Source organism: Chionomys nivalis, chromosome 4 (genome assembly GCF_950005125.1).
Source record: "Chionomys nivalis chromosome 4, mChiNiv1.1, whole genome shotgun sequence".
NCBI classification, from domain to species: Eukaryota; Metazoa; Chordata; class Mammalia; order Rodentia; family Cricetidae; genus Chionomys; species Chionomys nivalis.
In genome coordinates this window covers 42,951,256-42,976,732 of record NC_080089.1, presented here as the reverse complement: position 1 = coordinate 42,976,732, position 25,477 = coordinate 42,951,256, and the positions used below count along the sequence as shown (strand labels likewise).

General features: G+C 42.4%; 1 protein-coding gene across 2 annotated transcripts in view; it reads left to right on the top strand.

Moving 5' to 3' along the window:
* Positions 1-25,353, top strand: part of Cbl (Cbl proto-oncogene) — an 86,439-nt gene extending 61,086 nt beyond the window's left edge. Inside the window, exons 4-16 of one of the 2 annotated variants that reach the window (XM_057768535.1) lie at positions 1,537-1,693; positions 2,719-2,840; positions 3,475-3,612; positions 5,547-5,634; positions 6,329-6,460; positions 6,918-7,121; positions 9,815-9,946; positions 10,034-10,411; positions 11,500-11,594; positions 13,763-13,903; positions 14,288-14,385; positions 15,148-15,327; positions 16,580-25,353. In XM_057768535.1, coding sequence (XP_057624518.1) covers positions 1,537-1,693; positions 2,719-2,840; positions 3,475-3,612; positions 5,547-5,634; positions 6,329-6,460; positions 6,918-7,121; positions 9,815-9,946; positions 10,034-10,411; positions 11,500-11,594; positions 13,763-13,903; positions 14,288-14,385; positions 15,148-15,327; positions 16,580-16,872 — 2,158 coding nt within the window. In that variant the 3' untranslated portion in view covers positions 16,873-25,353. The remainder of the gene's footprint in view (positions 1-1,536; positions 1,694-2,718; positions 2,841-3,474; positions 3,613-5,546; positions 5,635-6,328; positions 6,461-6,917; positions 7,122-9,814; positions 9,947-10,033; positions 10,412-11,499; positions 11,595-13,762; positions 13,904-14,287; positions 14,386-15,147; positions 15,328-16,579) is intronic. The other variant, XM_057768536.1, reaches the window with a different exon arrangement.
* The last annotated feature ends 124 nt before the right edge of the window (positions 25,354-25,477 follow it).

The following is a 25,477-nucleotide window of genomic DNA, read 5'->3' as shown; positions in this document are numbered from 1 at the left end:
TCACATAGCTAAGAATGTTACTGGTAAGTCATGGGGTTTCACTTTTCCCCCTTCTACTAAGTATTGCCTAATTGCTTTCAAAAATGGTTTGTATGGGCCGGGCGGTGGTGGCGCACGCCTTTAATCCCAGCACTTGGGAGGCAGAGGCAGGTGAATCTCTGTGAGTTCGAGACCAGCCTGGTCTACAAGAGCTAGTTCCAGGACAGGCTCCAAAACCACAGAGAAACCCTGTCTCGAAAAACCAAAAAAAAAAAAAAAAAAAAAAATGGTTTGTATGAGTTGCTTTCTCTCTCTCATTTGTTTGGTTTTGTTTGTTTGTTTGGTTTTTGGTATTTGGGGGGTGGGGGCAGGATTTCTCTGAGTAACCCTGACTGTCCTGGGAATGCTCTTGTGTTAGACTAGGCTGATCTTGAACTCGGAGATCTGCCTACTTCTGTCTCCTGGGTGCTGGTAAGAGTTACAGGATTTGAGTTACGTTGCAGTACAGCACAGCACTTGTCTAGAGTGATTCAGGTCCTGTTTTCAAACCTTAGCAGTGAAGAATGTACTAATTAAAAAGAAAATGCTAATGCTTAGCTAGGCATGGTAGTGCACACTATAATTCCAGCTCTTGGGAAGCAGAGGCAGGAATTTGAGGCCAGGCAGCAATGCAAAAGTTCCTGAGCCACTCCCCCCACCTTTTTTTCTTTTTTCTTCAAAAAATAGGCAAACAGTTGGTGGTGCAGACCTTTAATCCCAGCGCTCAGGAGTCAGAGGCAGGCCCATCTTTGTGAGTTTGAAGCCAGTCTGGTCTACAGAGTGAGTTTCAGGTCAGGCTCTAAAGCTACAGAGAAACCCTGTCTCAACCCCCCCAAAATAAATCTCTCACAGAAATCAAATTATATTTAAACTAAGAACAGAAAGAAGAAAATAAGGGATATGTTTGTTAACTTCCTAATGAGTAACAGATGATTTTCTACAATTCTCTGGCCAAAAATGTCACATATTAATCACCTCATCCTTCTACAGGCAATTTGTTCTAACCTAGAAGCATAGAAGGAAGATGATGAGGTTATGTGTTTTTTAAAACAGGCTTTTACCATGCGGACTCTGGTTAGCCTTGAACTTCCATCCCCTTCCTCAGCCTCACGATGCTGAAATGAGAGGTGCAGACCTCTACACCCAGTTTTTCTTTGGAAATGGCATCTCACTAGGCCTAGCTGGCCTGGAACTCATAGAGACCCACGTGTCTCTGCTGGAACTAAAGGCTTAACCCATCACACCTGGTTTTGAACTAAACTGTGAAAATCACACTCAGGCAGGGTAGTGGTGCCACGTCTTTAATCCCAGCATTCAGATCTCTGCGGAGGTAGTCAGATCTCTGTGAGTTTGAGGCCAGTCTGAGTTAAAGGACAGCCAGAGCTCTTAAACAGAGAAACCCTGTCTTGAAAAAATGAAACAAAATAAAAACAAACAGAAAAAAGAAAATCACAGTCAGTCCATATCTGCAGTTGCCTATTATCTCATTGTGCCTTCTCTCACCCCACTCCACCTCAGGACAATAGTTCCTTGGAAGAGCTTTCGACAAGCCCTTCATGAAGTGCATCCCATCAGTTCTGGGCTGGAGGCCATGGCTTTGAAGTCCACTATTGATCTGACCTGCAATGATTATATTTCTGTTTTTGAATTTGATATCTTTACACGACTATTTCAGGTAGGATACTAAAGTCATTGACTAACCTGGTACTCTTTCTGAAGAGAAAGCTCTTTTTAAAAAAAAAAAAAAAGATAAAAACTGAGTGTGGTGGCTTGTAATTATAATCCTACCACTTAGGGTTTTGAGGCAGGATGATTGCTGAGTTCAAGGCCAGCCTGGGCTAAAGAGTGAGTTAGAAGCAAACATGGCCTATAGGATAATGCCCCGTCTCAACTAGGAAAAAAAAGTAACGTTAAGGATTTTGTCTATCTTAAAAGCATTTCAGTTCAGTACTGGAGAGATGGCTCAACAGTTAACAGCACTTGCTGCTCTTGCAGAGGACTCTGGTTCAATTTCCGTGGTGACTTGCAACTATCCGTAACCCTAGTTCTAGGTGATCTAACGTCCTGTCCTGACCTGTGGGCATCACACATGCATGTAGTTTGCCTGCATACTTGCAAGCAAAATACTCCTACATATTAAAAAAAATAAACACAATCCAAAAGTGTTTGAATTCATTTTAGAAACTTGTAAACAAAAGAAACATTAAAATTTGAACTTGTATTATTAATTTTAGAATTGTGAGAGTGGGGAAAATAGAGACAGTTTATTAAGAAAGACAGGGAAAGGCATTCCCAAGATTGGAAGTGTGTCTGAGAGTTGAGAAAGGTCCTAAGTATTGGTCCTTCAATGTGTGTATGTGCCAGTTTGAGTAAGCATTCATTAAGAGCTTAATAATTGTACATATAGGCCCTATTCTGTTTTTCTGGGGTTTGTTTGTCACTGTTTGACTTTAATACTGGTAAGAGCTACTGAGCAATCTTGTGTGTAGTTGTCTCCCCGTACAAGACAGCTTGTATTCTGAACTCTCAGAGTGTCTGTTCTCCCAAATGTATTTGTCATTCCCAAAGACAAATATGTCCCAATAGAGAGCTTGTGACAAATTTATATTTGAGAGGTGAAGTTTTTTTCTTTTGTTCTTCATTGTTCTGAAGGTGTATGTCTGAGCCAGATGGTTTATGATTGATCTTTTATTTCTTTAGCCCTGGTCCTCTTTGCTTAGAAATTGGAACAGCCTTGCTGTAACTCACCCTGGTTACATGGCTTTCCTGACATATGATGAAGTGAAAGCAAGGCTCCAGAAGTTCATTCACAAACCTGGCAGGTCAGTACCTTGAGGTTGGTTCACAGACCTGGCAGGTTGAAGGAAAGAGGTCTGTTCTGAATTTCATTCTCTCATGATTTTTGTTAGAGTTAAAGGAACATCATTTTTTACTGGTTCCCCAGTAGCCCAGTTTTGGGGATAGGATTGATTTAATCAACTCATGTGATCTAGTAAATGTTTTTAAGCCAATATAGAATGGGATTTATGCTGGGTGCTTAGAGTCCGAGGACATAAGAGCTTAGAAAGCTAAAGCAGGAGAATGGTTTGAGACCAACCTGAAAAATATATCAAAATCCTGTCTCCAGTAAATAGAACAGTGAGGTATTTTGCTTCTGTTATGGAATCATTAGAGGAGTTGATTTTTTTTTTTTTTATGTTGGAGAGAGTGAACTGAGGCCTGCAGACATTCATTTTCCCCCTAAGCTATGCCCCAGTCCCTTGAAAAAGTTACTTTAAATTCTTTTCAAGTTTGCACGAGAAAAGAGTTTTATTATTTATGTTTTCATATATACTTTGTTGTTATTCATATTCATCCTTTTCCCCTGAAGAAGATATTCTTAATGGTCTTTTTTAAAAATCCTGTCTCTATGTCTGATAGCATATATATTGAAACTTTGCTAATCTCTGTCCTCAGTTACATCTTCCGGCTGAGCTGTACTCGTCTGGGTCAGTGGGCTATTGGGTACGTTACTGCTGATGGGAACATTCTGCAGACAATCCCACACAATAAACCACTCTTCCAAGCACTGATTGATGGCTTCAGGGAAGGCTTGTGAGTATCACTGCTTTCTGTCGTCTCTTAACATCTAGGAACTGGGGACACCAGTGCTTCTTCATTAGTGGCTTCTATTGCATGTTTTTTTCTGCAGACTAAAATTTCAGGAATGTGTTAACATGCCACCTTACCCTGCCTTGAGGTTGAAGCAGCTTTGTTCTTTTGGGGGGCTCCCTAAGTGAGACTGGCTATCTTTGTTGTTTTAGTTAGTGCCACGAATAAACTTTATCTCTTTTTCCAAATAACTTAGTTTTAAAGCAAAATTAGAATAAAAAGCTATGCAAGGATCAGGACATTCTACTGCATATATATATATATATATATATATATATATATATATATACACACACACATATTTATTTATTTATTTATTTATTTATTTATTTATTTATTTATTATGTATACAATATTTTGTCTGTGTGTATGCCTGAAGGCCAGAAGAGGGCACCAGACCTCATTATAGATGGTTGTAAGCCACCATGTGGTTGCTGGGAATTGAACTCAGGACCTTTGGAAGAGCAGGCAATGCTCTTAACCACTGAGCCATCTCTCCAGCCCCCATTCTGCTGCTTCTTTAACTAGTCAATGAAAGGGTGATTAGATGTTCCAGTGACAGCAGACCTCAGTTGCCTTCAGCCTAGTTTTAGTTTGATTCAGCAGTTATTTTTTTCCTCAGGCCTTGGGCTAATATTTATGGCTAAGTTCTTACTCCTGAATTACTTACTTTAGGAATTTAAATTTATTTTCAGTCAGTAAACACTGAAAATACTGTTGAGTGGGTATCAGAACAGCAATTGTGTTTTAAAGTTACTAAGAAAAGGCATTTTCCATTATGTATCATCTCAACATTAGCATTGAGGCAAGGAGAGGTGCTGCTCCTAACATCTGGACAGTCTGGTGCTGAGATCACTGTAGATGATCTCAGTGGCTTCATTTGCTTCCGGTTCTACCACTTGTAAATTGGGATTTCTACTCAGTAGCAAACGTAGCGCAGGGCATGATGGCATGCACTCATAATCCCAGCACTCCAGGAACTGGACTACATAACAAGGCCCTCTCTCAGCAATCAAAAATAAAAGAAAAAAATATTTATACCTCATGGCCATTGAAAATAGAGGCTGACAAACTATGATCCATCAGCTAGGTGTTTGATACAGCCTGCAGATCAAGGTGATAGTTGCTTGGGGATTTTGTTTTGATTGTAGAGACAGGGTCTCACCAGGTAGCACTGGCTAGCTTAAAACTTACTTCTTACTTTGTAAACCAGGCTGACCTCCAATTCACAGAGACCTGCCTGGTTCTGCTTCCCAAGTGCTGGGATTAAAATTGTGCGCCAACACCCATGGCTTATCACTTATTTTTACGCGTGGGAACATTTTGCCTGCCTGCCTCTATAGGCACCACTTGCAAGCCTGTTACATGAGGAGACCAGAAGAGGGCATCAGAATTTTGGAACTTGAGTTAGAGTTTGTGAGCCTCCAAGTGGTTGCTAATAATCAAACTTAGATCCTCTTGGCTGTGGTGGTACAGACCTTTAATCCCAACAGTGTGGAGGCAGAAGAAGGTGGGTCTCTAAATTTGAGGACAGCTTGATCTACATAGTGAGACCCTGTCTCAAAATAAAAACAAACAAACAAAACCCCAGATCCTCTGGAAGAATAGCCATCTCTCCAGCCCCTTGTTAATTGTTTCAAAGATGTGGTAGCTGGGCAGTGATGGCACATGCGTTTAATACTCGGAAGGCAGAGACAGGCGGATCTCTGTGAATTCAAACCATCCTAGCCTACAGAGCAAGTTCCAGGACAGTCCCTAAAGCTACAGAGAAACCCTGTGTCAAACAAACAAAAAAGTGGTAGATTTCATTTGTCTGTTTTACTTTGCACTGATAATTTGACCTGATTGAAATGCAAGGATTATTAATCTCTTTCTAGCTATTTATTTCCTGATGGGCGAAGTCAAAATCCTGACCTGACAGGTTTATGTGAACCAACACCGCAAGATCATATCAAAGTAACCCAGGTGAGTTTTGTTTTATAATTATATTCATTGGAGCTGAACTTTTGGGTGTATTCTCAGAACTCAGTAATAGTCTAAGTAGTACAACCGTTAGATTTTAAACTGTTGATTAGATTAGTGAGTATGTATGTGCATGTATGGTGTTGTGTTGCATGTGTATGAGGAGGCCTGACCGAGGTCAACAATGAGCATTTTTTAGTCACTCTCCATCCCGATTTTTTAAAAATAGAGTCTCTTATTGAATCTGGACCTGACTGATTGGCTTGGGTGGCTGGGCATCGAGCCCCTGGGATCTCTCTGTCTCTGTCCCCCAGCCGTAGGGTTACAGATGTGTGTGCCTTTTAGGTGGTACTGGGGATCTGAACTCAGGTTCTCATTCAGTTTCTCTACTGATGGAGCCATCTCCTCGGCACCTAATGTGACATTGCTATTTGAATAAATTTTTTTATGTGCCTGGGTACCTGTACCTCTGGATGAATGCGTATATGCCACATACATGTATATCTGTGGAGATTAGAAAAAGGCATCAGAACTGGAGTTCCTATGTGGGTGCTGGGAAGAGCAGCCAGTGCTCTTAATCACTGAGCCATCTCTCCAGCACCACTATTTGAGTAAATTTGACAGTCTTTTGGTTTTCATGTTGCTAACATTTAATGTCATTCATTCAACACATTTTCTCTCAATTTTTTCATCAAAGGAACAATATGAATTATACTGTGAGATGGGCTCCACATTTCAACTATGTAAAATATGTGCTGAAAATGATAAGGATGTGAAGATTGAGCCCTGTGGACACCTCATGTGTACATCCTGCCTTACATCGTGGCAGGTATGGATATCCAAACTCTGTTTTCTCTGTGTGGTTACTCTGAGAGTATTATACATACTTTATAGATAGGAAGGGTGGGGTAAGTTCAATTTTTTTAAGTCCCCTTCTCTTGCTTGCTTCCCCCCCCCCCCCCCCAATTTGGATGTTTAAGGTAAGGCCTCATTTAAGCACTGCTGGCTACCGTATCAATTTTGGAAGATGACTTCAAACTCCTGTGCCTTCTGCTTTGACCTCCCAAATGCTGGCATTACAAGGGTGGGCCACAGTACCTAACTCTTCTCCTAATCTCTCTCTTCTTCTGGGCACTGAGGAATAATTCCAGGGCCTGCTAAGCACACACTACCTCTGAATTATATTCTTCATTAAGTCTACTTTTATCTGTGGAGCTGTACTTACTAGGAGATGAGTATGTTACATTCTTTCAGAATATCTGTTACTCTCATTTGTTCTTCTGCAGGAGTCAGAAGGTCAGGGCTGTCCATTCTGCCGATGTGAAATCAAAGGTACTGAGCCCATCGTGGTGGATCCATTTGACCCCAGAGGCAGTGGCAGTCTATTAAGGCAAGGAGCAGAAGGAGCTCCTTCCCCAAATTATGATGATGATGATGATGAACGAGCTGATGATTCTCTCTTCATGATGAAGGAGTTGGCAGGTGCCAAGGTAAGACTGGAATTCGGGGGCATTGAAGATACAACTTGGTGTTAGAGAAATGTCTTAGTCAGCATTTCTGTTGTTGTGATAAAACACTGACCAAAAGCAACTTGGGGAGGAAAGGGTTTGTACTTGTAGTTCATCATCAGGGAAGTCAGGGCTACCCTGGGAGGCTTTCTTCCTTTGTTAGAACTGAGGATTGAGGGAGGGAGATGCTTGAGAATTTTATAAAGACACTAGTATTCATTTCTTCACTGAATGGCACATGAACAGTGTTTTCTTATTCTATTCTTTATAGCTTTCAGTTTGTTATATATTAACTTTTAGACGATATTAAAATTTGACTCTCTTTTCCTCCTTAAAATCTTACCATAAAAGTGTATGAAAACATGGCGCTGCCCGGTTCTTCACACCCGGCAGCTTTCATTTGTTGTTGTATGTTTTGTTTCTTTTTCTGCGCTGTACCTTGGACTTGAGCTCTAGGCACGTGACTGCTACCACTGAGCCACATCATTGATCTGAGGGGTGTGTGTATTTGTTGTATAAAGTTAAAGGTTTGGGGGTTCTTTGTTTTGTTTTTTTACAACCTAACTTCCTGTTTTTCCTGAAATAATTATATTTCTAGTTTTCAGTTTGCATCTGTCACTAATAAGAAGACTATGTTTTAAAGCATCTTCTCAAGAGGCTTCATTAAGAAATAAATGCTAAGCCCAGCAGTGATGATGGTGCACACACCTTTAATCCCGGCACTTGGGAGGCAGAGGCAGGAGGATCTCTGTGAGTTTGAGGTCAGCCTGGTCTACAGAGCAAGTTTCAGGACAGCCAGGGCTACACAGAGAAACCCTGTCTCTCAAAACTGAAAAGAAAAAAAAAGAAAGGAATGCAATCAGCAAACTGTCCAGTGCAGAAGGTAGCATATAATACAGTGCTGTGATCTCAGCAGTCATCTGTGCACCTTCCATCTGCTCTGCTCATTCTCTACATGGACTGCTTCCCTGTCATCCTTTCCTCTCATGGACCTGATTGCCTCTCCTCTGCAAAGACCTATTTCTTGCATCCCATGTTGTCTTTTTCCGTTTTTGAGGGAACTATGCCCTTGAAATATCTTTCTAGGAGCCTGGAGAGATTGCTCAATGGTTAAGAACATATGGTACTCTTCTAGAGGACCCAAATTGGATTCCCTGTATCCATGTGCGACACCTCACAGTCACCTGTAACTCCAGTTCCTGAAGGATCCAAATTTGTAATCTTGTAGTCACCTGCACCCATATACAAATGACTACACACAGACACTTATACATAATTAAAAATAGTAAAAATAAATCTTTTTTTTTTTTTTTTTGGTTTTTTTTTTTTTTTTGGTTTTTCGAGACAGGGTTTCTCTGTGGTTTTTTGGAGCCTGTCCTGGAACTAGCTCTTGTAGACCAGGCTGGTCTCGAACTCACAGAGATCCGCCTGCCTCTGCCTCCCGAGTGCTGGGATTAAAGGCGTGCGCCACCACCGCCCGGCCGTAAAAATAAATCTTGAAAAATATCTCTGGCCTGGCAGTGGTAGTGCATGCCTTTAATCCCAGCACTTCGAAGACAGGGGCAGGTGGATCTCTGTGAGTTCGAGGCCAACCTGGTCTACAGAGTGAGTTCCAGGTCAGGCTCCAAAGCTATACAGAGAAACTCTGTCTCAAAAACAACAACAACAAAAAATCTCTGTGAAAAGGTGGAAGAGTAACTTTCTGGGGTCTTTGAACAAAGGGGGCACTATATATAGATTGGAGGTCTTTAGGGGAAGTCAGCAAGCGCTGGAGTAAGAGTTAGCTTGGTGAATAACTTAACATTTTTAGTTCTAATATTAAGCTGAATTTTCACCTGAGGTAGAGCCTGGTTTTTTGAGGCTTCAACTAGTCTGTCGTCTCTCCAATGTCCTGCATATTTTGGTTGTTTTTAGAAATTTTACTTAATTTTCTTTTTCCAGATAATATAAATATTTTGTCTTTAATTTTTTTTATTTACTATTATTTGTGTGTGTGTGTGTATGTGTGTGTGTGTGTGTTTGTACATGATTATCTGTAAGGGGACGGGAGTGCCATGGCCTTCCTATGGAGGTCAGAAGACAATTTTGTGGTCTTATTTGTTTGTTTGCTTTTAAGATTTATTTTATGTTTATGAGTGCTTTATCTGCACTCACGCCTTTATGCCAGAAGAGAGCATCAGATATCAGTAGAGATGGTTGCAAGCCACCTTGTGGTTGTTGGGAATTGAACTCAGGACCTCTGGAAGAGCAGCCAGTGTTTTCAACTGCTGAGCCCTCTCTCCAGCCCCTAGAAGACAACTTTGTAGGGTCAGTTCTCTCCTTCCACCTTTATGTGCATTCCAAGGGTTGAACTCAGGTTGCCAGACTTGCACAGCAAGCACATTTACCTAGTTTTAATCTTGATAATAGTCTTTTTTTCCTCCAAAGATAAAGAGATAGAGTATTGTAGTAGTTTTTAAAATTGTAAGGGAATCTCTTTCGTATTGAGAGTGTCTGATTGAGAGTGCCCTCTTACGGTGATATAAACATAGTCCAGGATTTCAAAAATATCTGCGATTTTATAGGTTTGTGTGACCCAGTACCTATGATCACATAGTATTTGCTGTCTCCAGCATTAGGATTGAAAGATGCTGTTCCCTAAACAAGAGTAACCCTTTCAATCTCATCGGTTCTAGGTGGAAAGGCCTTCCTCTCCATTCTCCATGGCCCCACAAGCTTCCCTTCCTCCAGTGCCACCAAGACTTGACCTTCTACAACAGCGAGTATCTGTTCCTCCCAGCACTTCAGTTCTGGGGACTAATTCTAAGGCAAAGCATTATCCATTTCTGCACTTTGATGGGCTTTTCTTATATAAAAGTGGTTTTGATTGATTTGTTCCCATCTTGTTTCCATAGGCTGCTTCTGGCTCCCTTCATAAAGACAAACCATTACCAATACCTCCCACACTTCGAGATCTTCCACCACCACCCCCTCCAGACCGGCCTTACTCTGTTGGAGCAGAAACACGTCCTCAGAGACGCCCCCTGCCTTGTACACCAGGCGATTGTCCATCTAGAGACAAACTGCCCCCTGTCCCCTCTAGCCGCCCAGGGGACTCATGGTTGCCTCGGCCAATCCCTAAAGTACCAGTAACTACCCCAAGCCCTAGTGATCCTTGGACTGGAAGAGAACTGACCAATCGGCACTCACTTCCCTTTTCATTGCCCTCACAAGTGGAATCCAGAGCAGATGTTCCTAGGCTGGGAAGCACATTTAGTCTGGACACTTCCATGGTAAGTCCTGAATTTTAGACCATTTTGCTTAGGAGTATCTGTGGGTGGCATTTTATGGTCAGAAGTGTTTTTATTGGACTGGGTGTGGTGGTAAATACTTTTAATCCCACTGTAGGCAGAGGCGCTCAGACTTCAGTTCAAGGCCAACCTGGTCTCCTGGAGGGAGACAGCTAGGGCTGTTAGGCGAGAAACCCTGCCTCCAAAAATAAATAAATAAATAAAAATAAAAAAAATGTGTCTCTATGTAGTGTAGTGTAGAGTATCTGGTGCCAGTGACCACGTGGGAGTGTTTACCAGAAGTTAGGTTAGATGAGTCCTTTAGAGTGCTGAAAGGAATTCACAGAGGCTTGGAAGCAGTCAGTACGTGGAAAGACATAAGACGTGAACTCTCTCCTAAACTGGCTAACAGACTTCAAATTTGGAATGAACTTAGATGGGTAAATTGAAAAGGAGGTTGGAAGCTAATGAAGAGATAGAATGGGAAAAATACAGTTTAGCACTGTAATAACACTTAGATGACTCTTGGTTTCACAGAAAAAAATGGTAACATTTGAATGGCTCCAAATGGTGGCATTCTGGAGTAGCATCAGTGAGAACATCTGTTGAGCTTAGATGTAGACTTACTTATGCTAGAAGTAATATTTCTATAGACAACTAATTTTATTTCATCTGTTTTTAGAATTAGAATGAATAAGGTATTTCCTAGCTTTCTTCTGACTCTTCCACTTGAAATTCCTTCAGAATCAGTATCTATAAGCAATTCTTTCTTTTCTTTTCTTTTTTTTTTTTTTTGAGACAGGGTTTCTCAGTAGCTATGGAGTCAGTCAGTCCTGGAACTCACTCTGTAGACCAGGCTGGCCTCAAACTCAGAGATCCATCTGCCTCTGCCTCCTGAGTGCTGGGTTTAAAGGCATGTGCCTCCACTGCCTGGCTATAAGCAGTTCTTTTGTCAGATGTTATAACTCTTGGATTTGGGAGGTCTGTGTTAATATTTTTGTGAGTTTTTTCCACCAGTAGGTTCAGTAAGAGGAGATACTTAACTGTAGTTGGGAAAGGGTTTTTTTTTAATACCTTTTCTTACTTTGCAGAATATGAATAGCAGCCCAACAGCGGGTCCAGAGAGTGAGCACCCAAAAATCAAGCCTTCCTCATCTGCCAATGCCATTTACTCTCTGGCTGCCAGGTAAGCATATTAGAGTTGTATTCATTTCGTGCAGTGGGTATTTCCTTTTTTTTATGAGATAAGGTCTCCCTAGGTAGATAGTGATGTCTTCAAACTCAGAATCCTAAACTGGATGTTGTTGGTGCATGCCTGTATCCTGTGCTTGAGATACTAAGGCAGTAAGTAGTATTGCTACAAGTTTACAAGCTAGCAAAACTCCTTCTCAAAACAAACAAGTGGCTGTGGCTCAGTTGTTTAGATACTTGGTATTCTTCCAGAGAACCTGAGTTAGATTCCCAGCACCCACAAGGAGGCTCATAACCATCTCTAACTTCAGCTCCAGGGGATCCAATGCCCCTGGCCTCCTTGGGCACCTGCACTCATTTGCACATACCCATTTATAGACACGCCTATGTGTCTCAAGTTTTATTATAACTAAAAGTAATAAGAAATGAACTTAAACAAAAAGTTACCTCACAAGTCTACTATTCTGGCCCTCTGAGTGCTGTGAGTTTTATATTTTGAAATATTTCTTCTCATGTTTTTCCTTTGTGCTGAATCTTTTGTTTTTATTAATCTTCTTAAAGATTTGGTTTTGTTATGTTGCTGTGACATGATTTTTAAATGATGCCTGTTTTCAGGCATGTGGCACATGCCCTTAATTCCAGCACTCTTGAGGCAGAGGTCTCAGAATTTGAGGCCAGTCTGGTGTAAAGAATGAGTTCTAGGACAATCAGGGCTAGAGAGAGGGTGGGGGGGGGGCACCTTTGTCTCAACAAACAAACAAACAAACATCCAGGTGGTGGTGGTGCACACCTTTAATCCCAGCACTCACTCAGTGGGGTAGAGACAGGTAGGTCTCTGAGTTCAAGGCCAGTGGGGTCTACAGAGCTAGTTCCAGGACAAGCTCCAAAGCTACAGAGAAATCCTGTCTTAAAAAACAACAAAAACAAAACAACAAACAAGCAAAAATGTGTACTACTTTTATAATCAGGAAAATATTATGTAAATGAGGGAAGGCAAATAAATGCAAGTGTTTCTTGTTGATGTGCAAAAAAAGTGAAAAGGGAAAGAGATACTCAGAATTATTCCAAGAAGCATGAGGTGAGGTCATGTTTCTTATGAAGTTGTTATTTTGTCTTAGTCTCCTTTCATAAGGTGGGACAGCGGAAGTTTTTGTTTCTTTTTTTTTTAAATTATTTTATGTGGTACCTGAATATATATGCCTGTATGCTATGTGCAGGCAGTGCTCATGCAGATGTACCAAAAGAGGGAATCAGGTCCCCTGGAACTGGAGTTACAGATGGTTGTGAGTTGCTGCATGGGTGCTTTGAATAGTGCCCTGATCCTCTCTGGAAGAGCAATCAGTGCTCTTCACCACTGAGCCATCTCTCCAGCTCCTGAGAAGTTTTATTGAAGAAAGCTGAGTGAGAATTACATACTTTGTGCTGTAGTAGCAAAATCTCTGAAGTAGAGGCACAGAGATACAGTCTAGCACATGCAAGGTTCAATGTTTGATCCCTTCACTACCAAAAAAAAAAAGGAAGAAAAAAATGAATGATTAAGAGTCAAACATGTAGGACCTAATCTAGGATGCTAATGATCCAGGTTACTTTTTTATCTCTTTATTTTAGATTTTTCTGATAGGAAATAATGAAGAGAAGAAGTGGTCATACTTTAGAGAAATGCTTTTGACAAGCTATATAATCTTACTACCATAGATGAGGTTTTTTTTAAGTATTTATTTATTTCTGTGTGTATGTCTGAAGGCCAGAAGAGGGCACCAGACCTCATTACAGATGGTTGTGAGCCACCATGTGGTTGCTGGGAATTGAACTCAAGACCTTTGGAAGAGCAGGCAATGCTCTCAACCGCTGAGCCATCTCTCCAGCCCATAGATGATGGGTTTTTGTATTGTGATTTGCTATACATTTCTAGCATTCTGTTAGAAAGCCACTTGCTATTCCATGTTTTATGCCTTGGGGGAAAAACAATGCTAACAGGAGCACTGTAACAAAACTTACTTGTGAGTTGCGGGTAACTGGAATCAACTGTCTATCCCAGCTTAACATTTGGATCAGCTCAAAGCAAATTTTGTAGTTGATGCATATTTTCCTAAATATTAGCCATGGTCAGTGGAAGTGATAGTACCCTAGGTACTATTTATTTATTTTTTTTAATTCTTCCAGGCCTCTTCCTGTGCCAAAACTGCCATCTGGGGAGCAGGGAGAAAGTGAAGAGGACACGGAGTATATGACTCCCACATCTAGGCCTGTAGGAATTCAGAAGCCAGAGCCCAAATGGCCTTTAGAGGCAACCCAGAGTTCACGGTATGCTCCCAGCAACCCCAATTGGAGCTAAGTGTGTTTACTTGGATAATTCACTTGTCTTTCACCTGCTTGTTTTCTTATTGCACAGACCGTTACCTAGTCAGAAGTAAAGCAGAAAGAGAAATCTAGACTCTAATGTTTACATCCCTAATAGCAATAAGCAGTTGCATTGTTTTCCACTGTGGTACAGTGACCTCCAGAACACGGACACCATTAGCTTGTCATGAGTCAGTCTCACAGTATTTATAAATAGTATAGGTACAAAGAGAATATGTTGTTTTGAAAGAATTAGGGTCTAGGACAGTTAGAAACAGGTTAGTCTTCTTGAGTTTGCAATTAACAGAATTTTGTTTGTGAAGATCATTGTACCTCTTTGTGGTTCAGAGCGTGTGACTGTGACCAGCAGATTGACACCTGCACGTATGAAGCAATGTATAACATTCAGTCCCAAGCACTCTCTGTAACGGAAAACAGTACCTTTGGTGAGTAGCCTGTCTTCTACTAAAATTGATATGCCTTGTGTGGTAGCACCTGTCTGTAATTTTAATGCTTGGGAGTCTGAGGCAAAAGAATTTCAAGTTTGAGGCCAGCCTAGCCTACATAGCTAAGACTCAGTCTCAAGACTAAGAAGAAAAAACCCTAGGGGTGCTCTGTAACATTCGGTTAAGACAGCTTATCCAAAGAGAAAATAATTCTCAATGCTCTTTGGCAAAAAGTCTTTGACTCATGTACAGAATGGGCCCCACTTTCCTTTTTAGGCACTATTTCCTAACTTTTCCTCCTCCCGGGGCCTGGAGACATCTGTGTTATATGGCCTGGACCTCAGGACTAGCGGCTTTTATTCCCATTACATTGATGAAATTCTTTTGTGTGGGAGTAGTTCCCATGGTAAATAGTTTATCAAGATGAAAGTTCAAGAAGCCTGCACACACGAGCCCTTTGGCTGATCTTCTTAGGTGAAATATGGGTAGGAGGCTGTAAAATAGCACTTGAATCTTGGCATCAGTAGCTGTTGACCTTAGCAAGAGTGACTGTTGACGTGTTCAGCAAGAGCAGGTGGAGTTTTTATTTTATCCATCTACAGGCCTCAAATGGTATTTGGCCCATAGTAGACATTTGAGTACCTTTTGAATGGAATAAATGGTTGTGTACATGGGCGAATGAGTGGATCCCTCTGAGCTGAAGTGTGTTAGCAAATGAAGTATGTCAGCAGAGAACGATAGCTTATACCAACTTTATTCCAGGGGAAGGGAATTTGGCTACAGCCCACACCAGCACTGGCCCTGAGGAATCAGAAAATGAGGATGATGGGTATGATGTGCCTAAGCCACCTGTGCCGGCTGTACTAGCTCGTCGGACTCTGTCTGACATCTCTAATGCCAGCTCCTCCTTTGGCTGGTTGTCTCTGGATGGTGATGCTACAAGTGAGTCTGCAGGCTGCCTTACTTGTCCTGGATTAATGCTATCTGGCCTCTGATTTATAACTAAAGTCATGATCTTCTGGTGGCAGTAAGTCAGTGAGTGGATGTAGCAGGCTGTGCACTGTATCTAAATGTTGGAGAGCAGGTCCTAGGTCCCACATTAGGAAGTGAAACTCTGCAGGTGGTGCTTAAACCACAGCTCCTCCTGTAGGAGAGGGAGGGCTTTAACTTTTCTGAGTAGATAGAGGCGATGTTGTCCCCGGCCCCTTCCTGTGTCATGTCCTCCCCGCCCCCCAGCTAAGCCCTATCCTACTGGGAGGGATTGTACTGTCCTCAAATACTAGCCCTGCAGCCCCCCCCCCACACACACACACATTAGTCTCTGATATCCAGGACTACTCTTGCACCTGTGGCTGCCCGGTAGGGAAGCAGCCAGAGTAGCTGTCACTTTGTTCTCAAAAATATCTTCAATTTCCAATGACAGCTGATGAAAAAGATGTAGCATCTGGTTTCCCATCTAGGTACGATTCCCACCCAGACTAGCTTACTCCTTCTTCTTTGCAATTTTGGCTGGGCTATCTCCTTATTTGTAGAAGAAATGGTTTAGTTTAGTTAATGTGTAAACTTATTAAGTATAACACACAGTGTAGGTGTGATAATGCTTCTCAAAGTTGCAATTACAGTTACAAGAATGGGTGTATGACATATCTAGTAGGTTCTTCACTCTGTAATAAGAGTCTAGATCAAAACCCAACTTATAGACTGATGACCTAGCTCAGTAGCAGAATACTTTACCAACCTGGGTTCACACCTAGCATTGAAGATGGATAAAAACCCAGACTTGTGCCGGGCATGGTAGCTCACAGCTGTAATCTCAGCACTTGATTTTTTTGTTTTTTGTTTTGTTTTGTTTTTCGAGACAGGGTTTCTCTGTGGTTTTGGAGCCTGTCCTGAAACTAGCTCTTGTAGACCAGGCTGGTCTCAAACTCACAGAGATCTGCCTGCCTCTGCCTCCCAAGTGCTGGGATTAAAGGCGTGCGCCACCACCGCCCGTGCTGAGCCAGCACTTGAGAGACGGAAGCCTGAGTACAGGTGTGAGTTCGATTCCAGTCTTGGCTATAGAGTGAGCTCCTGTTTTAAAACAAATATAATTCTAGCCTTGTAACAGAGGAACACATTAGCATATTGTTATTGTTGCTGCCATTAAATCGGAGCTTCCAGGATTTGCAAATATTTTTTTTTCTTTCTCTTTTAGACTTCAATGAGAGTTCCCAAGTTCCTGAGCGACCCCCTAAACCATTCCCCCGGAGAATCAACTCTGAACGAAAAGCAAGTAGCTATCAGCATGGTGGAGGTGCCACTGCTAATCCTGCTGCCATCGCTCCCTCCCCACAGCTCTCAAGTGAGATTGAGCGCCTTATGAGTCAGGGCTACTCCTACCAGGACATTCAGAAAGCTTTGGTCATTGCCCACAACAACATTGAGATGGCCAAAAACATCCTCCGGGAATTTGTTTCTATTTCTTCTCCTGCCCACGTAGCTACCTAGCACATCTCTCCTTGCCATGGATTCAGAGGACCCATGAGCCGGGCTCTTACTCAAGGAACACCTAGGAAAGCAGTGACTTCTTTTGGAACATCACAGTAAGGTCCTGCCTTTTTTGTGGGTATTGACACCCATGGTTCCAAGATTTCAAAGCAGTGGAATGAAAATGGAGCAGCTGGTGTGATTCACTGTTACATTGGTCTGAAGAGTGTGTTTGTAGTCCTTCAGTTCCCAGTAGGAGAGCGTGAGTTTTTATTAAATGGTAGCCCATCCCTGCAACAGTACAGAAAGCAGTAGAAATGCTGTTCTGTAGACCTAGTTAAAGATTTAAGACTTTCCTGTTAAGGGTGTGTATGTGGTCTGTCTGTGTGTCCTCTGATTATAAGATTATCCTGCTGTGTGTGAATCCAGGCAGGGAGTTAGCACAAGAGCTTCAGGAAAGAATCTGAAGACTCCCATCTACTGTGGTATTGCACCTAGCCCTGCTGGATGTCACAACCTCAACACTCCCCTTTGGCTTAGATTATCATGTGCTTAGCTAAGTCTTACCGCGTTAGAATACCCTCTGTCCTTTACCCTTGAGACTCCTTACCCTATCCTTTCCTCATTGGTGTTCTCTGGCTTGCTGTGACCTGAAACCAAGCAGCTTACAGGATGTTTTTTCTGGCGTCTGATGGTATTGGTTTGTTTGGTAGAATAGGTGGGAAGGAAAGTACTGTTCTGTGGTTACAGTTATGACTGCTAACAGCTAACACTGGTCACTCCAAAGTGCTGTTTCTATAGGAACGTTGAATTTGTTAAAATAAGATGTTTGAATTCTCCTAATTACCTAATGACTAGTTTGAAATAGAGGCCTTCATATACATTCCATGTCTTCCCCAAGAAATAGTCTGTGGGAGTCTGTTGCCTTGGTGCCTAACAGGAACAGAAGAACATTTGTTTCCAAGGTGGCTTTCCAGCCCAAATACCATGGAGCTTTTAGGAAGCTTCAGTCACATACTATTTAGATTTACAAAATATATCAGTAAGGACTTATCAATTCAGTCTTTCTTGCCAGTGGTTAATTTCAGCTTAGGAATTTCTCCCTTGAATAGGAGTGAGGTTAGCCTTTCAGAAATGATTTCTTTCTTCACCCTCTAAGGGGTAGGGATAACCCTAACTACCTTACAGCATTTGCTAATGACTAGCGCCTTTCCTGCATTGGTACTACCCAGTGACTTGGTTGTTCATGTGCCTAGGGCTTTGGGAATGGTTTCTCTTTCTCCTTCCTTGCCCTTACATTGGGTCCTACATATAATCACTGTATCATCCACGGTGTTCACATCATTCATTGAAATCTTTCAGTCAAAGACAGTTTGGGACATTATAGTAGTTTCTGTATTTACAAGTTTATCTAGATTTGGAGTCAGTTTGGAGACCTTCTTCCAACCCCTTGGGTTTAGTTAGTTCTCTGCCTGGAGTCTTGCTGACTTCCCTGGCAGCATTGTCCTTTCTCCTGTCACATGCAAATTGTTTTTTGCATTAATCCACTCTATCCTTTATGTTCAGACAGAATTGGCCCAGTAAGATTACACTTTCTTTCTAGTCTTAACATCTTTGCAACTAAAACCTTTTGAACTCTCTTGGTTTCTGGATGCTTCAAGGTCTTCAGGTTTTATCCACTTGCCTCAGAGCTACTTGTGTTCCCAGGGCAGACTGCTATTCCAGTACTTTATGTGGATTTGCCATGGTTACCCAGGGGTCTCCTCTACATAGCGGTAAGTAGGAAACAATCGCTTATAGCTTATCATCCACCTCAAAAAAGCTCCAATTTTGTGTTCCTTTGAACATTGAAAGCCTAAGCCAGGCTTGGTCACATGTGCCTCTACTCTCAGTACTAGGGAGATAGTGGCAAGATGATGAGGAGTTCAGGACCAGCTCAAAGCTGCTCGAACCACTGTTTCAAAACAAACAACGGGGCTTAAATAGATGGCTCATGGGTTAAGAGTAGCTGTTCTTGTAAAGGACGCAGGTTTGGTTCCCAGCACCCATGCGGCAGCTCGCAACCATTTGTAACTCCAGATCTAGAGGGATCTGGTGCCCTCTTCTGACCTCTGTGGGCTCCAGGCACATACATGGTGTGCATACATACATGCAGATAAAACATAAACATAAAATTAAAGAAATATTTTTTTTAAAAAAAGTATAAAAAACAAAAATTTGAAGGCCTCAACAGAGACCTCAGAAAAGGTTACAGGCCTAGTCTCTCTGTATTGTAGTATTTCTTTCCTTGCAGATATTACCCACTATGTGAAGATCTATCAAGAAAATAAATCATTGGCTATGTACCTTCTGCCTTTTCTGTGTATCCAAGTCTTCTGTGGAGCACTAAGGATATAGCTCAGTTGGTAGAGTTGTCTAGTATTCACAAAGCCATGGTTCAGCCCCACACTGCACAGAACAAATGGTGCCGAGGCACACCTCCAGTCCCTAGCACTCAGGAGCTGAAGACAGAGCATTAGAAGTTCAGGGCCGCTCTTGCCTACATAGCAAGTTTGAAGCTAGCTTGGGCTGCATGAAACCCTGCCTCCAAAAGAAAACAAAAACCAGATCTGTGGCAATTACTGTCCTTACTACCTAGGGAAATGACAGTTTTGTCCTGCCCTCTGTTGAGTGCCCGTTTGAGCTCTGAAAGGGGTGTTGAGTGGGGCTGAGTGGGCGTTTGGTCCCTATGGTGGACAGGCACATGTTTGATTAGCTTGGGTGTTGGTTTATTAGATGTATGTCTGTAGGCATCAAGGATTGAGACCATTGTATGTAGGCCTTTCCTTTGGCCCCAGGACATGCTGGGGCCTGTGCCTGATATTATTAGGTAGCCTTAGGAAGGTTTCATGCCACTCATTTTGAAAATAGTCTCCAATTTTGAATTTCTTTTTCTTTTGAAGGCACCAATAACCCATTCTTCTTTTTCCATTTGGATAGTAAGTTTTAATTCCTTGGCTCTTCCTCTAAGTTTACCTAAAATTGCTCTTTCATAAATAATCTAGTTTGAGTTTTGCTATTTTTGGCAAGTCCATCCTCTTTTTCTGCTCTATGTTACAATTACGAAAACAGCTTTAGCGTTTTCCTATTCCTCAACCTCACTAGGCTATTTTATTCAACAGAGACCATTGTTTTCTCTTTGTCTTTCTAAATTGCTTTGCATGCTACTTCACTGATGGATCACTGTCTCGCCAGGACTCGAGGCAAGACTTTTCTAGTTCAGCCCCAGGACTAGACTCTTCTAACTGCCCTCCCACTGTTCTTCTAAAATGAAAAGTTCTTACAATGTTTTTAAAATCCTGTGGGTTCTGAAATATACCTCCTAGTTAGCAGACTGGGCAGCTCTTGACCTCAGCCTTTGTATGTTAGTATTTATTTAAGCAGTGAATTGACCCTGGCTGACCATTCTCTTTCACTTCTTCCCCTCTTCCTCCTCCAGCCCCTCCCTGCATACTCTGCCATTTTGTTTTTCTCTTTCAATTCTCAGACATCCCTTCACTGGACAACGTAGTACTGTCATAGTAGTGCTGGCATCCTTTGGCTGTTCTGTGGGGTATAGGATGGATAAGAGTCACTGTTCTTCATATTTAAAATATTTATTTCCTCTGTGGGAAAGAAAATGTGTTTTATGGTTCAGTTAGCAATCTTACAAGTTAATTTTTATAATATAACTTGCTTGCAGACCAAACCAGGAATCAGCTGTGTATTCATTTTATGGCACCATTAACAGGATTTAGTCTTTCTGTGATGATCAGCCATGGTGTTAATGCTGAATGTTCTACCTCACATCATCAGAATCAGAAGGCTGCAGGCCTTCTCAGACTTTCCTTCTTTCCGTTGGCCTTTCTGACTCTAGAATAATCACTCTACTGAATAGATTATTCTAACCACTGTCCTGGCTATAACCGTTTTCTAATTTCTACAAATATTGGAGTGATTACTATGTGTCAGAAATGTCAGCTATATGTTCTTCCCTGCCACCTCATGGTGGTTTACTGGTGTTGGGAAGTTAAGCATGGGCTGTCCTTAACTCTTTTTGCATTTGACTATACATGTGTTTATTCACAACTCTTTTGTATAGAGTTATTTGTCCTTAATAGCGCTGTCTTGCTTAAAATTAGCCCAAGACTTTCCCATTAACCCCTGTTGTCTTTCTGTAGCCTTGATAATATTTGGGAGATTCTGTTGTGTATACCTCATGGATTATCCTTTTTTGCTACAAATTTCATAATCTCTTCAGTGGGTTGAGGATCCACTGACAGAAAGCTGCACAGAAGAGCACTAAATGCTTAAGCAAAGCTTTTGCTGCAGTCTGCTTTCCAATCCAGTGCCTTTATCTTTTTACTGAGCTGCTTTTGTCCCAGGTCCTTCTTGTTGGAAAGGTTTTCGTTTTTACCCTTCTGGGACCTGTCACTATCTCCCGTACAATTTGGGATTTCTTTTCTATTCTTTAGCAATCTGCGTCGTAATTCTGTCTTAGGGTAGGTGGAAGGGTTGGGAAAGGGTGAGGCCCTGATTCTCAGGAGCTGGTCAGGAACTGAGCCTGGATTCTGTCCTCACAAGCCTTTCCAGTGCGGGCAGCTTATTAAAGGTACCAGAGCCTTACTGCTGACGTAATCATCTGGCACTTGAAGCTTCAAAATTCAACAGAAATACTCTAGTACTACATAAAGCATCTGGAGTCAACTGTGATCTCAGTCACACATGGGCAGTCCTTCTGTAGGAATGCACACAGCCATTTGATGCATGGGAGACTTGTTCTTGTATATTACTGGCTGGAAAACTTAGACTTAGTCCCTACGTATACTTCACAGCATATTAGTATACATGACCCCAAAATAGGTACCCTTGACTTTATTTAGTTCACTTGATCTTCTTACAATGAATGTGGTTCTTTAGAAACATTCAATAATTCTTGGAAAGAACAAGAGAAAATTAAACCTAATGATTCCATGGGTCAGAACAGGTACCCTGAGGAGTCTGTGCTGAGCTGTATCTCCTGAGGGTATCTGCTCACCAAGCTGGAACTCTTGGAGCGAGCCTGTCTTTGGAAGTAGCATTAGGGATTTTAGACCAGCCTCAGATACATTGCAAGGTGACGGCGAGACTGGACTCTTGAGTGTCTTGCCTGTTCATGAAGAATATTTTCTCCTCTTCATTTCCAGCAACAGGGAAAGCAGTGACACCATCTGGTGCATGAGTGGAGGTGCTCTCCTCAAGTGCGAATTCCTAATAGAATAGCTTCCCTGCCAGTGACTCTTCTGGTTCTCCTGCTGTAGTTTCCTTTATGTCTGGTAGTTTGAAGGTGCAGTCTTTCATTTTGGGAAGGTCATGGAGGCAGGAACATGAGGTAGCTGCAAGCAGAAGGACAGTAATACTTAAGTTATGTTCTTAAGAAAGAATACACTCAGAGTGTTGATTTGAGGGTTCATACCCACACTGGGCCTTACAGGAAGAACAGAGATTGTGGCAGATTGAGAGCCTCCAAGAAGAGATCTGCAAAGGGACTTCCATGCTGGAAGCACAGTTTCTGTTCTGCTGTTCATCTGGAAAGGTGAAGTTGAAGAAATCACCCCCATACCCCCCCCCCTTTTCTGGCCTTTTGAGGATAGGGTTCCTCTGTGTAGCCCTATGCGCCCTGGAACTCGCTCTGGAGATCAGGTTGGCCTTGAACTCAGAGATCTGCCTCTGGAGTGCTGGGATTAAAGGCGTACACCACCACCCAGCTGGAAATACCTATTTTTAACTTACCCAGAGTCACTATCATCTTTGCTTCTTCATTTCTTCCGTTTTTTTCTCCTTAGAGTCTTGGCACCCAAGATTGTTTTCCCCACTCATGAGGCTGTTCTAGTCTGTTCTTGGGTAGCATTTCTTAGCCTCCGCTCAACCTCGGGTCTTCTTCGATGTCACTTAGAGTGCAGATCCCGCCCCTACTGTAGCCACTACCTTCAGGCTTGGCTCTCTTCTGGTTTTAGTGCTAAACACCTGTTCATTCTGTGGGCTCTTGACCAGTCTCTTGCATGTCCATCCTCCTTGTTTCTCTTTCTGTGAGGGAGCCTGCAGTGATGTACTTAACTCTGCTTTCCTAGGAACCTTGGGATATTTGCCAGGATATAGGTATTTTCAATGTTCTGGGAGCTCCTTAGACAAGCTACCTGTATCTCCCCTGTCTCGTTGCTTTTTCTCTATTCCTGTAATAAGTGTGGTGGGTTTTGTTTGCTTGGGGTATTTTTCTTTTCTTTTTTTTTTTTTTAAGATCAACATCAGAATGAGGGGTATTTTTCTTTTAGGGGTGGGGTGAGGGGAGTAAAGCTATGCTTCTGCTTACCTGGATCTTTGGACTCCCATCTTAGAACCTGCCCTGCATTTTAAGGCATATCACACATACTACCCTGCTTTTAACTTCTAAATATTCAAGTCATTTGGTATACACAGAAGTAACATACTAATCCAAAGATAGGCATTGAGACTTATGGAAAGGGCGAGAGCAGAGTGCTCATTTGATGTCTAGGCTCCTGAATGAAGGGGAGGGATAGTAGTGCCATGTGCCTTCAGCGTCCCAGGAGATCTGGGATGCTTGCAAGGGAAAGTACCAGTATTTCTTGGTTCTAGTAAGGAGCACAAGACTTAAGAAATAGAGAAACAAGGAAAGGGAGAGTCTACACATTGTTCTGTGCCTGATGAAGAGCACCATGGGAAGGACCAGCTGCTAGCCAACAGCTGCTTAGGGATCGTACAGCCTCTTCCCTGTTTTAGTGCTTGAGAAAAATGTGGCTGACCACTCCTTGTGTTGTACAGAACCTAGGCTGAGCGCCAGCCTCAGATCTACTAATCTGGCAGCTGAACAAATCAACCAAGAGTTGCGAGCACCTGGTTCTGCAGTCCTGATTCAGTCCCACAACTGAATGTGAGAGGCAAACCTCCACATTGCCTCCAAGTTTTCTTCCCTCTAAAACAGAATGGAAGCCAGAGAAGAGGATTGCACAATGAATGCTGTGTACAGCTCCTTAGGCTCACACTGCCTCCCGACATAGGCCCAGAAGTGGGGTGTGTGGTTGCTGTTGCTCCTTCCCCACTACCTCTCACCCAGTAGTGGAGAGGGTGACCATGTTTTGGCTGTCTTGAAGTGGTAAGAGGATTGCAGGTCCTGAACGCTCTCTTGGCCTCTCCCCTGCTGTCTGGGCTAGTGAGCCCGCCCTGCAGTGCACAGAGAGGAGCCTCCTCCTGACCTAGTCAGCACCCTTAAGTGGGAAGTCTGACCTCTGCTGAGAGGTGCTGGGCATGGCAGCTGTGAGGTACCTCCTCCATCTGCTTTCTGGCTGTGCTGACTTGGGATTTTTTAACCTTATATATCTTTTTCCTTTATTCAAAACAAAACAATTTTTAGCACACTGAAAAAAAAAGCCAAATGTTTTGTGCCTTTCTAAGGCAGCGCTGTATCCCAGGCTGCATTTTAGGACTTAATATGGAAATACCAGAGTCTGAGCTCCTCTACCTGGAATCTCTTTAGCCCTAGAGTCTTGGGGACAAGGATATCTGGCTGGAGAGGTGGCACATAGGTGCCTATAGTCTCCTTTCTCTGCCATGAGGCTTCTTTGGGAAAGAGCAGCACTTTATCTGGCATCGCTTGGTTGGTTCCAGGCAGCAGTTTGTGCTCTACTGCTCCTGATGTCCTGCTCCCGCAGCCTCCTGGAAGAGTCCCCTGCCGCATGGAGCTGAGGGCGACCCTCCTGGAAGGGGAGATGGTTCATTTGTTGTCTTTTCGTTTTGCTGGATCTTGAGCCAGCTTCAACCTCCTGCCTCTCCTCAGACTTGGCTTTCCCTTCATTTGAAGACTTCATCCTTAAAGCATTAAGTGGCTGGTGCCCTTCAGGGTCTGATTGCCCCCAGGGAAAGGCCATGGAACCCAGAAGCCTGTCATTCATACTGTCAGAGGTTTCAACCAGTTTTCTTACCCTCCTTTTTCCAATTTCTCCCCTGCCTGTAGCTAACAAAGAGTGGGGGATAGAAACAGTTCTTTTTAAGGTCCTCCTCAGTCAAGATTTTAAAATTCTTGACTTGGGTGGGGCAAGAGAGAACTTAATATTTTCCCCAGAATAGAGTCCCAATTTGTATATCAGTGTTATGAAAACAAAACACACTTAGGTGAGATTCTCGTGGACTATTTTTTAAATGTCATTAATATAAAAAGATTTCTATTAGCAGTATTTAATCATTCTCCTCTAAAGAGCAGACAGAGGTAAATACTCCTGCAGAGTAGCAGAGCTTTAAGACTCGTTCTCTCAAGTCCATGTTGTTTTGCCAGTGTACTGATGTGTAGAGGTCTGTTATACTAATTAGAGGTCTGTTATACTAATGTTATTTATTAATTTTTTTTCATTTCCATACAGTTAACTAAAGAGCTTTTTCAAACACCCATGTCTGTAAAAGGTATTTTTAAATAAAATTTCTTTTGTTGTAGCACACTTGAGTTCTGTCGCATCTGGGGCTGGGGTTAATACACAAGGCAGCTTTGAGACCGATGGCAGTGGTACAGGTGATGGGGTACACAACAGGGGCATAGCTGTCAGTTAGCACTGAGCAGCAT